The 12866-nt window shown below is 38.7% G+C and overlaps 1 protein-coding gene across 2 annotated transcripts; it reads left to right on the forward strand.

Annotated features, from left to right (window-relative positions):
- Positions 1-317: 317 nt before the first annotated feature.
- Positions 318-7209, forward strand: ess2 (ess-2 splicing factor homolog). 2 transcript variants are annotated; one of them, XM_063478571.1, is made up of 10 exons: positions 318-687; positions 3060-3228; positions 3357-3440; positions 3651-3820; positions 5314-5431; positions 5568-5701; positions 5877-5979; positions 6297-6406; positions 6490-6605; positions 6704-7209. In XM_063478571.1, the coding sequence occupies exons 1-10, from the start codon at positions 541-543 to the stop codon at positions 6981-6983; spliced, it is 1431 nt and encodes a 476-aa protein (XP_063334641.1). In that variant the 5' UTR covers positions 318-540; the 3' UTR covers positions 6984-7209. The 2 variants fall into 2 exon arrangements, with proteins under 2 accessions (XP_063334641.1, XP_063334642.1); XM_063478572.1 differs by lacking the exon at positions 318-687 and adding an exon at positions 1285-1359.
- The last annotated feature ends 5657 nt before the right edge of the window (positions 7210-12866 follow it).

Raw genomic sequence — 12866 nt, forward strand, 5'->3', positions numbered from 1 at the left:
TGTTTACACTGTAAATAAATATATAAAAAAATTATTAAATTGTTAGGCACTAAAAACTCCACATGTGAAGGTCTTGTGCTTTTGTAAAGCCACTGTGAGACAGGACACTAGAGTTTGTCTTCTGTACTGTAAATGGAGTGTAAGTGTATTTCATGAAACAAAAACTATATAAAGCCTTTTTAAAAATTATATATATATAATTTTTTATTATTTATTTATTGATTTAAGTTGAAGTCTTAGAACTATCAAACCGCTGTTGGCTTTCAAGGTTTATTTTGGAAAATTCTAGCGAAGCCGTAAATTTCCGGTGACGTAATCGTTCGGGCTGTGCGTTGTTTGTACGCTGGTGGCTAAAAGTCAGCTAATGTGTTAGAGTTGGTGGCGTTGGGCATTTTTAAGTGTCGGGTTTTTACGTTGTTGGTTTACTTTTTAAGCGGTGTTAACCCACTGAAAGAAACACCCTCTAATAGCTTAATTTTCGTCGCTATTTGTAGTAGAAGATTATTTAGCCATCTGGCTAGGAGGCTAACAGGGACCACAATGGAGGGCAGCGCCAGCGTGAGGAAAGCACTGTCCGGGACTCTCGTCCCTTTGGCGGTCTCAGCAGTGGCTCTTCAACAGCAACCAGAGGATGTGGAGAAGGGAACGCTGAAGAGAAAAGTCCTGGATGAGGAGGAGTACATTGAGGTAAATAATAGCAGACATAGACAGGCGCGACTGTTAGCTAACAACTGTAAGTTAGCAGGCAGGCAATGTACAACACAGCTAAATTTCTTTAGACTAAAGACTTTATTGTACTAGTCTGGACAGACACAGAAGTGTATAACAGCTCCAAATATTATGCAGTCAGTGTGGAAAAAGTGTTTACTTATCAAATCTACGTATAGGTTTAAAGTAAGATGCTTGTTATGACAGTACTTCACGATATGAAAGTGCAATAGCAAATTGCTCAAGTAAGGATTAAGTTACTAAAGTTACATGAATGGCATGGTAATGGCATGCATATACCCCGAAAATATTTGGTTAAATATTGTTTAACCAGTTGCACCACGACGAGACACTTAAGTAGCTATCAAAAAGCCCTAAATAAATCTAGCTGGATATTGGATCACTCTTCTTAGAAGAATTATTAGAGCTCATTTAAACTGATTTGGTTCCTGGCACAGACGTGGCTTTAAGCGTAGTCCACAAGTTTTACAAATTTTCTTGTGTTGGAGCACACAGCCCATTGCCACAATGCCATCCAGAGGGTCTTTTAATAATGCTGCTGTTTCACACAGTGGGGCAGTCAGACCGCAGGGTCTCTTGATGGGACCTAGATGGCCATCAAGGATCTGGTTCTCCACACTCCTCAGTCTGGTGAGTGGGGTCTTGTGTGTCTGTATACTGTGGCAACTCAGAGTTTAAGCTCAGAGCAGGGCTATATATGTTATATTGGGAAGAAAAAGGGAAAAGCTCTGCCCAAACAGAGCTTTCCCACCGGATTGTTGACACAGTAAAACAGACGTACAAAAAGTCTCTTCAGATATTAGTTGTCACACTACCAGGAACATTGCCTGGGCAGTAATTCGAGGTGTTCCATGAGGGGAAATCTGTGCAGCAGAATCCTGGGCAGTGCCTTACACGTTTGCTAGGGTCACCTGACTTAATCCGGTCTCAGGACCCACTCGAGCTTCAACTATTCTGCCATTGGCTGACCAGTAAGTTTTTCCTCACGACACTGCTAGTATAAGTCATCTTCATTGTTTACTGCAACGTCTGTAGGCAGGAGGGAAAGAAACCTAATTAAAGTTACAAAAGTTACCACGGTTCTGTGAACTCCCAGATAACTGCCAGTCATGCAGTTCACTTGGAGCATCTCAGTCCAATAACATTTATAGAGATTGGATGTAGGGTACTGGGGGGTATTTATAGTGTACACGCGTAGGTAGCCTACAGGTCACACAGTTGACTTTGTTTATATGAAATCTCGACCTGCACTGAGCACAAGAAGACATAGCTGCATTGTTTATTGTCACTGGTAGTCTTCTGGGAATTCACAGAACCATAATTACCTTTGTAACTTCTGTTTGGAAACCTCACCTTTAGTCCTCCAAACGTAACTCTTGACATTGTGGCCAGTGAGCTCAAACTTTGTCACTTCTGACCATAAAACCTTTCTCCAGAAGGCATTTGGCTTCTCCATGTGGGCAGCAACAAATTTAAGTTGAGTTTTTAAAGGTATCAATTTTAGAGCAGGGTCTTCTTTCTTGGTCAGCTCCCACTTGGTCCACAGTGAATGGAAAAAAAAATATTTTTATTTTTTTTTCAGCAGTATTCAGTTCATGGCAGGTTTTATTCCTTTGGTGGTTACAGGGTTGTTCCTGAACAGCCTAACCAATTTCCTGTCATCTGAGGTTGACAGTTTGGATTTTCTTTAAGACCACTGCAAAGTGGTGACACATCTGTTAATCTTTTACGTACAGTTATTTGAACTGATGATCTTGTAACCTGCAGTTGTTTAGAAATGGCTTCAAGAGATCTTCCCAACTTGTGTAAATCTAAACTTCTCATTCTTAGATCTTCATTGTGTTCACTGGACCTTCCCATTGTTCTGAGTATTGGTCAATCCAGTGACTACAGTCAAACAAATCCTTTCTATGCTGGTGAAGAGAAAATACCAGTTGTAGTCAGTCGTGATCAGTTACACAAAGTTTTGTCCTTGTTGTGTCCTTGCCCTTGTTTTGGCTTTGTTAAACCTTTAGCAACACTCAAAAGATTTAAGTCAGTGTGTGTATATATTGAACCTGTATACATAAATTTAACCCTGTTTGGATTAGAGAAAATCCAAAGTGAATTCAAATGTGTACACTCTTGTTTTGTTGTTGTTGTTTTAATTCATTAAAGACGTATACTGTATGTAATTGCACCATGGAAACAAACTATTCAAAGAAATAATTAAGACTAAAATTACCATGACATCCAACGTCTGAATACATCTCTATGTGCCATAAGCCCGTATTTCCTGGTAGTATGTCCTCTGTATTAACCTTCTGCTTGTGTTTTGTTTTTGTTGACAGAGCTTAGAGAAAATTATCCAGAGGGACTTTTTCCCAGATGTGACAAAGCTGCAGGCACAGAGGGAATATCTTGAAGCAGAGGAAAATGGAGACCTGGAGAGGATGAGAGAAATTTCCATCCGATACGGATCTTCGTTGACAAAATCTACACCGCAATCTTCTGCACCATGTGAGTGAAGTGGAATTAAATAAGACATTATGTGTTCTCCAAGTAAAATACTTGTTAATGATAAAATACTTGAATTCAACAGGTATTTTTCTCATTCAAATTTTTTCTTTCTCTTCTGTTTGTGTAAGATGTGACGCCTGCTAGCTTTGAAACACCAGTGGGCCGGTCGGGATCCCCTGCTTCCACTTATTCTGCTAAAGCTGTAGATGGAGGTAAGTAAGCAGGGTGATGAACACATAACGTCATGCAGTAAATGTGTAATTTGTTAAAGCTTCACATCCACGTCTCGCTGTTAATCCCTCTTTTGACATTCACATGCTTTCCCATATTGTATACTATTCTGTTTCTCATTAGTGGTTAACATGTTTGGCACTAAATTGATCGACTATGAGAAATTATTGGTATTTTTTCTTTCCTTCTAGAGAAGAGGGCTGACGACACAGAAGAACAAAATCTGCCCAGCCTGGACCGCTTCCTCGCTAAGAATACCAGTGAGGATAATGCATCCTTTGAACAGATAATGGATCTGGCAAAAGACAAGGAGAAACTGAAGCATGCCTGGTTGTATGAGGCTGAGGCTGAATTCAAACAGGTATGGATGGTTAGCTGTGTAAATGCAGGTGTGCTGATCTGTTTTCTGGGGCTTTCATATGTTCACGAGTGTCAATTTATCACAAAAACTTGTAAAAGTATTTAAATCATTGCATTAGTTTCCCACAGACTTAAACTCATAATTTGTGGCGGTGTGGAGCACGTATATTAGGGATGACCATTTAAACTAGAATTCTTATTCACCAAAAACTAGAAACAGTTTTTTTGAGATTGCTCACTCTAGCTTTACCTGGTGGAGTTTGCGGTGAACCAGATTTTTTTTGTTTTGTTTTTCAGTTGTTAGTCCTCTTTGGCTCTGCGTGTTTCCCCTGTTTTATATAGTAGCATCGAATCTGACTGTGCCACATGCCTTTTATCTGCCAGCAAATGGAAGCTAATGTGTTGCTTCTTCTATTTGCTCATCGCATGGTGGTCAGCTAACAGTTTGTAGGACCATTAATACCACTTCCTTCTGGTAGAGGTGCATTATATATTCACTTAGTATATAAGATAAGATAAGATGACCTTTATTAGTCCCACACGTGGGAAATTTGTTTTGTCACAGCAGGAAGTGGACAGTGCAAAAGTTATGAAGGACAATTAGAATAAAATAAAATAAGAATAAATACAGTACACAACTGTACAGAATAGAATAAAAATAGAATACTATATACAGTAGAATAAAATAGAATAAAATATACAATAGGATAAAAATAGAATACAAATGCTATATACAACAGAGTGAAAAATACAACGGTGCCAGAAAGATTATTGCACATTTGTGTTATTGCACATTTGTGGATGTGTGTGTGTGATCAGTTAAAATATATATACTAACTAATTATATACTAACTAATTAAATTATACTCAGGATTTATTCCCCCCTTTAATAGTGGTTACATTGCTTAAAAAATACTTTGTGCAGCTGTTTCTTGTCTTAAAGGATAAACAGCATTTTCCCTTCTTTTAAAAAAAACAAAACAAACTCATGTCTGGTATGACGTAATAGACTTGTGCCACCAGAAGGTGACGTTAGTGCACCCAGAAGCTTTGTCAGCTGCCAATAAACAAGAACACGAAGCTAACTATTTCCCAGATGCTACTGTACAAACAGAAGATTGCTTTTATAAAGATTTTTACCAAGACAGTCTTGTGCAGAACTCCTTAAAAAAAAACAAACCCAAAAGACAAAATAAATGTAAATAAACTTTAGTTCAAACTCCACCAGGTAAAGCTAGTGTGACGTAGTGTAACTTTTGAGAAGAGTTTGGAGTTGAAGAGGATGAGTATGAGTCCCTTATTCTAAAGATAGACTCCTAACAGGGGTCTTTGTTTCACAGTCTTTCAAAATAAGAGCAACAGGCTTGTCGAGTAGTAAACCACTCACCTAAAACATGCTAAATTGAGTCACCAAATAGACTTAGGTGAGTGTTAATAGATCCTACCTCTTGGCTGCATTCAAATCATTTATAAAAGCTTGTGATTGTTTTCCAGCGTCATGAGCAGAACCTTGCCTTACCATCAGTAGAGAAGGCAGCACTCGAATGCACCAAAGCTGGACTGGAGACCTGGGAGTACAAAGCCAAGAATGCCTTGATGTATTATCCAGAGGGTAGGAGGCTCGAGCTTTGATAGTCATGTTGTGTGAACTTGCAAAATTGGCTAAATTCACTTGTGTGTGTCAGTGAGTGAGATTTTTATTTTGTTCTACAATTATTATTATTATTTTCTTCCTTTTTTAAAATCAGGTGTTAAAGATGATGATGCCATCTTCAAGAAACCAAGGGAGGTGGTTCACAAGAACACCCGCTTTGTTGGAGACCCATTCAGCAAAGCTCTCAACAAGAGCCAGATTCAACAGGCAGCAGCTCTCAATGCACAGGTAGGTGTTGTTAATGTGATACTGTATTTAAAACAATGACTCTCGTTGCCTTTATGTGCCACTTATTTCTGAATGAAGTGCTTGCACTGCATGCCAGACTGTTCAAATGGAGGTAGGGGAGGCAAAAAAGTGGATTTCTTGATGATGCAGAACATGTGTTGTGTTGTTTCTGTAGTTTAAACAGGGTAAAGTAGGTCCTGATGGGAAAGAGCTTATCCCACATGAATCCCCATCAATGAATGGATATGGTTATGTAAAAACTCCTTCACCTGCACCTGGTGAGTAATCTTATTATTGTGCTTTGCATAGAACAGACCTGTTCCATAATTTCGGGCTGACTGGGGCAGCTAAAGAATTAAAAGTTTACCACATTGAACTGTTTCCTTATCAAAGACGTGATGTGACTACGTTTTGTCTGTTCGCTTCGCCTGCTGCCAAAAATCAAGCTTTTTTTTTCTTTTTTTTTCCCCCCTCATTGTTAGTGATTGTGGTATTTGATAGACAGCAGATAAAGCATGAATACCAAAGTATCTGTTTCCACAATCAGCTTGGAGCTGCTTTGGCAGTAGATCTCTTCATGCATTTGTCCTTTCAGGTGTAGCCGAGTCACCTCTGATGACCTGGGGTGAGATCGAGAGCACACCATTTCGTCTGGATGGATCAGACACCCCGTATGTTGAGAGGAATCATGGACCTTCTTTTAAGGTGCTGAGAATTTACAGGTGGATTGATGGTTAATTTGTAATTGTTTAAGTAAAATAGTTGACTATAATTACCTTTTGTTAAAGATCCCAGAACCAGGGAGACGAGAAAGGCTTGGTTTAAAGATGGCCAACGAGGCTGCCGCTAAGAACCGTGCAAAGAAACAGGAAGCGTTACGAAAAGTCACAGAGAACCTTGCAAGGTATTGATGCTCACTGCGTCTGTCATTTCATTTCCACCAGAATTAAAGTTGTGAAGTCTTGAAGAAATGAAACTAACATTATATTCTTTGTCTTGCAGCCTGACGCCTAAAGGTCTGAGCCCGGCCCTCTCGCCTGCCCTGCAGAGGCTCGTAAATCGGACTTCCAGCAAATACACAGACAAAGCACTGCGAGCAAGTTACACCCCATCACCCTCACACAGACTCGCTGCATGCAAGTCTCCCTTCGGGGGCCCGGCGACTCCTTCGGGAACGCCAACGCCGAACAAAGCAAAGACTCCAATTTCTCAGGACGTCACGTCGCTCACAGACAATCTGCTGCAGCTTCCCAAAAGACGGAAAGCATCGGACTTTTTCTAAGAGCAGCGCCTCTCTGCTTGGATTGTACAAAAAAAACGACTTAATATATACATTAAAGAGCACATCATTTTGCTGGAGGACTGGAAAAAGAAATAAATGGTGGAGTAGAGACTATAAAAACTTTGTGCACTAAAATGCAACAAAGGTCATTGTAGGTCCAAGAGAAATAATTTGAATGTCTGAATTCTATTTTTTTTTTATTGTCTTTATCTCGCATGCAAGGGTTTTTTTTTTTTTTGGGGGGGGGGGGGGGGGGGGGTTGTTTTTTTAAACAGCTCCTGCTACTCTAACAGACTGACATTCTCAACAGACAATATTTGCATATTTTAAATCATTTGTATTGTCATTGAACGTTTTCCCAAAAAATTCACCGATAAATGAGATGACATTTCAGAGTTTCTCTGCTTCACAGGAATTAATCAAAATAATGTGTTGTTATTACAGCAGGAATCCCCGGCTGCCGTGTTTCCAAATGGGAGAAGAAAATGTGTTTTATTAAAGCTTGAGCCTGCACTCACCATCATAAAGATGTAGAACCCTTTCCTAAACTTTCTAAATTTAAAATATACTTTTTTGGGGCTAAAATCTGTGTTTGCAATCAGATAATGAATTGTCAGCCGTATAGTTTTGTTCTCCCATCTGTTGGTGCTAAAGGAGTCAGGTCAGGGTCCAAATAAAAAGACCTGTCATGCTTTTATGTTTTCAAATAATTCAGTCAGAAATAAAGCAGGGCGATATGGCCAAAAATATTTATCACGATATATTAGGGCTGCACGATTTTGCATAAAATGAGAATCACGATTTTTTTGCTTAGAATTGAGATCACGATTCTCTCACGATTTTCTTTTCCAATATAAATATTTATTGGGTTTAAATCTGGGACTCTCGGCCATTTGACCTTAGAACTGAAGAAGCTTCTCGGATGAGAGGTGAAACGTCTTCAAGCAACTTTAAGAAGTCCAGACGCTTTTCTTTGCTAACTCCTTTGACTACGATGACTGAGAACCTTCACAGACATTTATTGCACTTATTAACTGCACATCAACTTCGTAACAGTTGAAACTGAACATAAAAACAATAAATAAACATAAAAACAATAAATGCCTCACATTTTGTGGTTGCCGCAAAATGTTGTACTGCTTGAAATTCCGTTTCCACTGTTGCTCGACAGTGCGTGTATAGAGCAGGTAGTGCAACAATAGAAAAATAGTTGCGGGACGGCACTGTGTAGCGTTTGTCTAGGGTGTTGATCATTTTCCTAAATCCCTCGTTTTGCACAGTGTTGATATATCTTTGGTCAGGTGATAAGTAATAGCCTCCGTAATTTCTTTGTGCCTGCGGGAGTTCGACGTGTATAGGGAAGCGCTGTTCCCGTTATTGGTGTTTGGGTGGTTGACCGGGACGGATTTTCTCCTGTCACTTTCTCGTCATCCCTGACGTGTTCTCCGTTGTTTTTCCCTGCCAATTTGAGCATCACGGCACAGCTTCTGTATCACGTGGTATAAGGCTCCGCCCTTGTCATTTGTTGAGCAGGAAGAGTGAGCGCTTGTTTTCATGCAGATTACGTCCCGGATCAAAATGCGGTACAATCGTCGTCGTCTTTTTTTTTTTTTAAATCGTTGTCATTTGGAAATGAGATCGCACATAAGTATGAATCGAGATCGCGATTTTCTAACGATTAATCGTGCAGCCCTACGATATATATTTGAAAATTTGCGATAACGATATAACTGACGATATAATTGATGCGAGACAAAATACAACTCCACAACTTTACTAGCGCAAAAAACACCATCCATTTATTTTCACTTAAACAAGAAGCTGCTTTTTATGTGCATTAAAGCTATATAAAAATTTAACAGTGCAAATGCAAATTCTTTGCTGAAAGTTTAACCAAAAGGCATTTCCAGTAGAAATGGGCTGACATATCCTGAGCATAACCCATGTACAATATCCACTGAAGTTAAAAAGAGGTGCTTTGCAACATTAAACTGCAGTGTGCCAAATAAAAAAGTCAAATACGTATTTTTCGGACCATAAGGTGCACGGGTTTATAAGGCACATTAAGCGAAACAAAGCAGTCAGATAAATCAAACTTTATTCAACTCATTCTTCTTGCTTCCTCCACTTCTGTACCATTGATTCATTAATGCTGTATTCTATCACAGCTGCTCTGTTCCCATGTTGTTGCAGTATATTAATGACTAACCTCGTATTGTGGATGGATTATCTCAGTTGTTCTCCTGACTGAAATTTGGTCCGTTTACTGCATCCTGCCATGCGATTGCATTTTGCTCTAACCATCAGGAACCTTCACGTTAACTTTTATTGAGTGGAAAAGTGTTAGCGTTTATCCTCCAGCTTCACTGTTTATGTTATGCTAACATGGCTGTGTCGCTAGCGATCACGTAGCACATCATTATATACCACCTAGCCCAACTTCATTAACCATACAAACGTCACTGCTGTTTAGTTTCCTGTCTTCATTTATGTTGGAAGTGTTAGCAGAGCAGTATGTTTAAATTTTTTCAGAAATCTCTCAGTCAGAACATGCTATATCATGCTTAGGTAACTAGCGAGATAACTTCCGCTAGCTTCCTGCTAACTTCTAACTCCGTTCAATGTAATAAATTCTATTTTCATGGATGCCTGGATGTTAAACTTCACAGTTACACCTGGTAAAGCAGCAATGCTGATCATTTTATTAAAGATGAAAGAATTTAGACAGATTTTTACTCTCAGTGATGCTGCAGTGTTTGTTTGACTTTGGGACTAGTGATGCGTGAATCATGAACGAATCGTTCAATACTCGAGAATCACTTTACTGACTCATGAATCATGATTCACAAGCCCAACTGACTCACTGACTCATCCCTGTTGCTGTTAGCAGCAATATATCTAGCTTATAATTAAAATTGTGGAGAAAAACACAACATCCAGTATCTTAACAAAAACATTTCTGCTCTGAACTGGAAGAAAAAACCCTGAGTAGAAGCTCACATCAAGACAATAGCTCCTCGGTTCACAGTAGCATCGCTCTGCTAACATGCTAACAGCACATTTGAGCTACTCACTTCCTCCCTTCCTGTGCTGAATCGTAGGGTAAGCGAATCACTCAGGACTCACTAACCCCCTCCCTCCTGTGCTGAATCATAGAGCGAGCGAATCACTCAGGACTCACTAACTCCCTCCCTCCTGTGCTGAATCATAGAGCGAACGAATCACTCACTCACCCCCTCCCTCCTGGCTCACAGCTGCTTCTTCTTCTTCTTGGTTGGCAACCAATGTTAAGGCGCATTACCGCCCCCTGGCTCACAGCTCAGTGGACATTTAGATGAGAAAATATATATTTGACACATTTAAGGAAAATACTAATAAAATAAAAATAAACAAAATAAATGTTCCCTTTAGAAATTTTTTTGCTCTTTTTTGTTCTATAAAATAGTTGTTTTCTTTTAGAATCACTCATCTTAGCAGTAGGATATACATGAAAAGAGAAACAAATTAAGTTTGACGTCTTGATGCATTCTCAATCATCCAGGAAAGTAAATCTCCAAAAGTTGATTCTGTTCAGTCTAACTGAAGAAGTCACTTGGATGAGTGACGAAACGTTTCTCCCACAAAACGCTACGTCCAGATGAACAGAATCAACTTTTGGAAATTAAGTTTGAGTGAAAATGTAAATTTTTTGCACTCTCTGGTCAACTGACTCAGTGAATCAAATGACTCAAAAACCCGATTCACTTTGGTGAGTGACTCATTAAAACTCGATTCAGTAAAAAGAATCAAATTTACCATCACTATTTGGGACCTGAAACGGAGGGAGTTTAGGACCCAGATTACTCCCAGATTTACGAGCACCTTAGTCCAACAAATACGGCAATAACGACGGCCCGCTTGCATGTTCTACAAAAAAATGTGCTTTGTTGTGTATCTGACGGACAAACACCAAACCAGTTCCACATCACTGAAGTTGCACCATTTTTACAAACCAATTCTGGTTCATCCGTTTCACTCAACAATCGGCCATGTGCGTATGAAAACAAAGGCACTGCACATGCGCGTTTTACCCATATTCTATCGCGATATTTCATTTTCTTATCGTTGCCTAACATTGTACCGGTATTACCGTGAATGGTATAATATGGCCCAGCCCTAGTCAGAACTGCTCCAGTTTGCCTTCAGTCTGGTTTGCTGTCAGAACTGATGGTAAAGAGGCCTTTTTTTTTCTTTTCTTTTTTTAACTTGCTACAGATTTAAAGTGTCACCCTGTCAGTTGTGTGCATCCTAGTTAAAGTTAACATTTTATTTGATCTAAGTATGTTTTATCTCAAAGAAAAAGGTGCTTGTGTAGAGTTGCCACACATTTTCCATGTCCATATGTCCATTTAAAGAATGATTGGCTTGACTAAAAAAAAATAGATTTTTCCATACTAGCCAATGTTAGAGATTCCTTTCTTGTGCAGGACAGCACTAAGACATGGCAGAGACAATATTTGCATTTAAAATAAATAAAGCCAATAAGAAACTTCAGTCAAGTAGTTATGAAAGCTTGTCAACATTTCAAGTTGCTATCTCAAAGTTTTGACTTACAGATGGCAAAAAAAGTTTTTGGTTTTTTGTTCAGTGGTGGAAGGGAGCTTCCACAAGTAGGTGTCATCTGACAACACAGCTATTTTCGTACAAAGGTCTCACCTGTTTCCCCTTACCTCCATCATTTTTTTGATGGAGGTAAGGGTGAATAATAAAACATCATTATTGTTTCAGCTGAATTTACTCCTTTTTAATAAGCTACTGACTCTAAATGATGTTGTATTAAAGTGGGAAGAGATTGCATTCACTGTCTGTGTTGTCTGAAAGAATAATTACACTGATCATTAAGTCTTCTAGTGCACAAACAATGTGATTTATTTTAAATGTAAGCTTCTTCAGTTCAATTCAAGTTTATTTATATAGCACCAAAACACAACAACAGTTGCCTCAAGGTGCTTTACGGTAAAAACCCTGCAGTAGTTTTGGAGAAAACCTCAACAATCAGATGATCCCCTGTGAGCAAGCACTAGATGATTGTGGGAAGGAAAAACTCCAGTTTACCAGGAAGTGACCTCTGTTTGGATCAGGCTCAGGGAGAGGTAGCCATCTGCCCCAACCGGCTGGAGGGGTTGAATGGAAACTTTCTTAAGTAAGATTCATAATAGCTTTAGGACAAGGTTTGTCATCCACATTCCACAAACTTCATCTAGACATGTTCCAAATGTCTGGCACGACTTAGTGTTGTTGGGTTAAACTATATACTCTTTCTCAGCTGCTTTTTTTTCTTAATCTTTTATTGAAAAATACTATTTGGTTTAAAGTCTTTCAAAATTGGCATAGGTTTGTATAAATTTGCAGGATAAATTATCTAAAGTTTAATTTTCTTTAAAAAAAAAAAAAGTTCTAAAAAGAAAACATAAAATGTGCACACAGCTTGAATTATGTGCAAATTATCTGAAAGTAAATATTTTCAGCTTTAAACTAAATGTTTTAAATACATTTACAACAAAATAGAAAAGACAATACTAAATACAATCAGTTAAATTTACAAGAATAACAGTTATATTTAGAACGTTATATTCGATACATTAGTCTTAAAACCCTTTTCTCACGTTAAATATTATTATTATTTCCCAGAGATAATAATAATAATAATAATAATAATAATAATTGTATGATGTACATCTTGTGCCTTTTTAGTTTTATCTTGAGTCAAAGAAAATATTTAACTAGCGATAATATTTAGAGCCTCAGCACACACACAAACACACACGCACGCGCGCAGTAAGCCCCGCCCCTGGCTCCTCCAGCTGATGGCCTGTGTGTGCGCGCTGAATGTTTGGGATTGTT

This window comes from Pelmatolapia mariae, linkage group LG7 (genome assembly GCF_036321145.2).
Source record: "Pelmatolapia mariae isolate MD_Pm_ZW linkage group LG7, Pm_UMD_F_2, whole genome shotgun sequence".
Taxonomy (NCBI): Eukaryota; Metazoa; Chordata; class Actinopteri; order Cichliformes; family Cichlidae; genus Pelmatolapia; species Pelmatolapia mariae.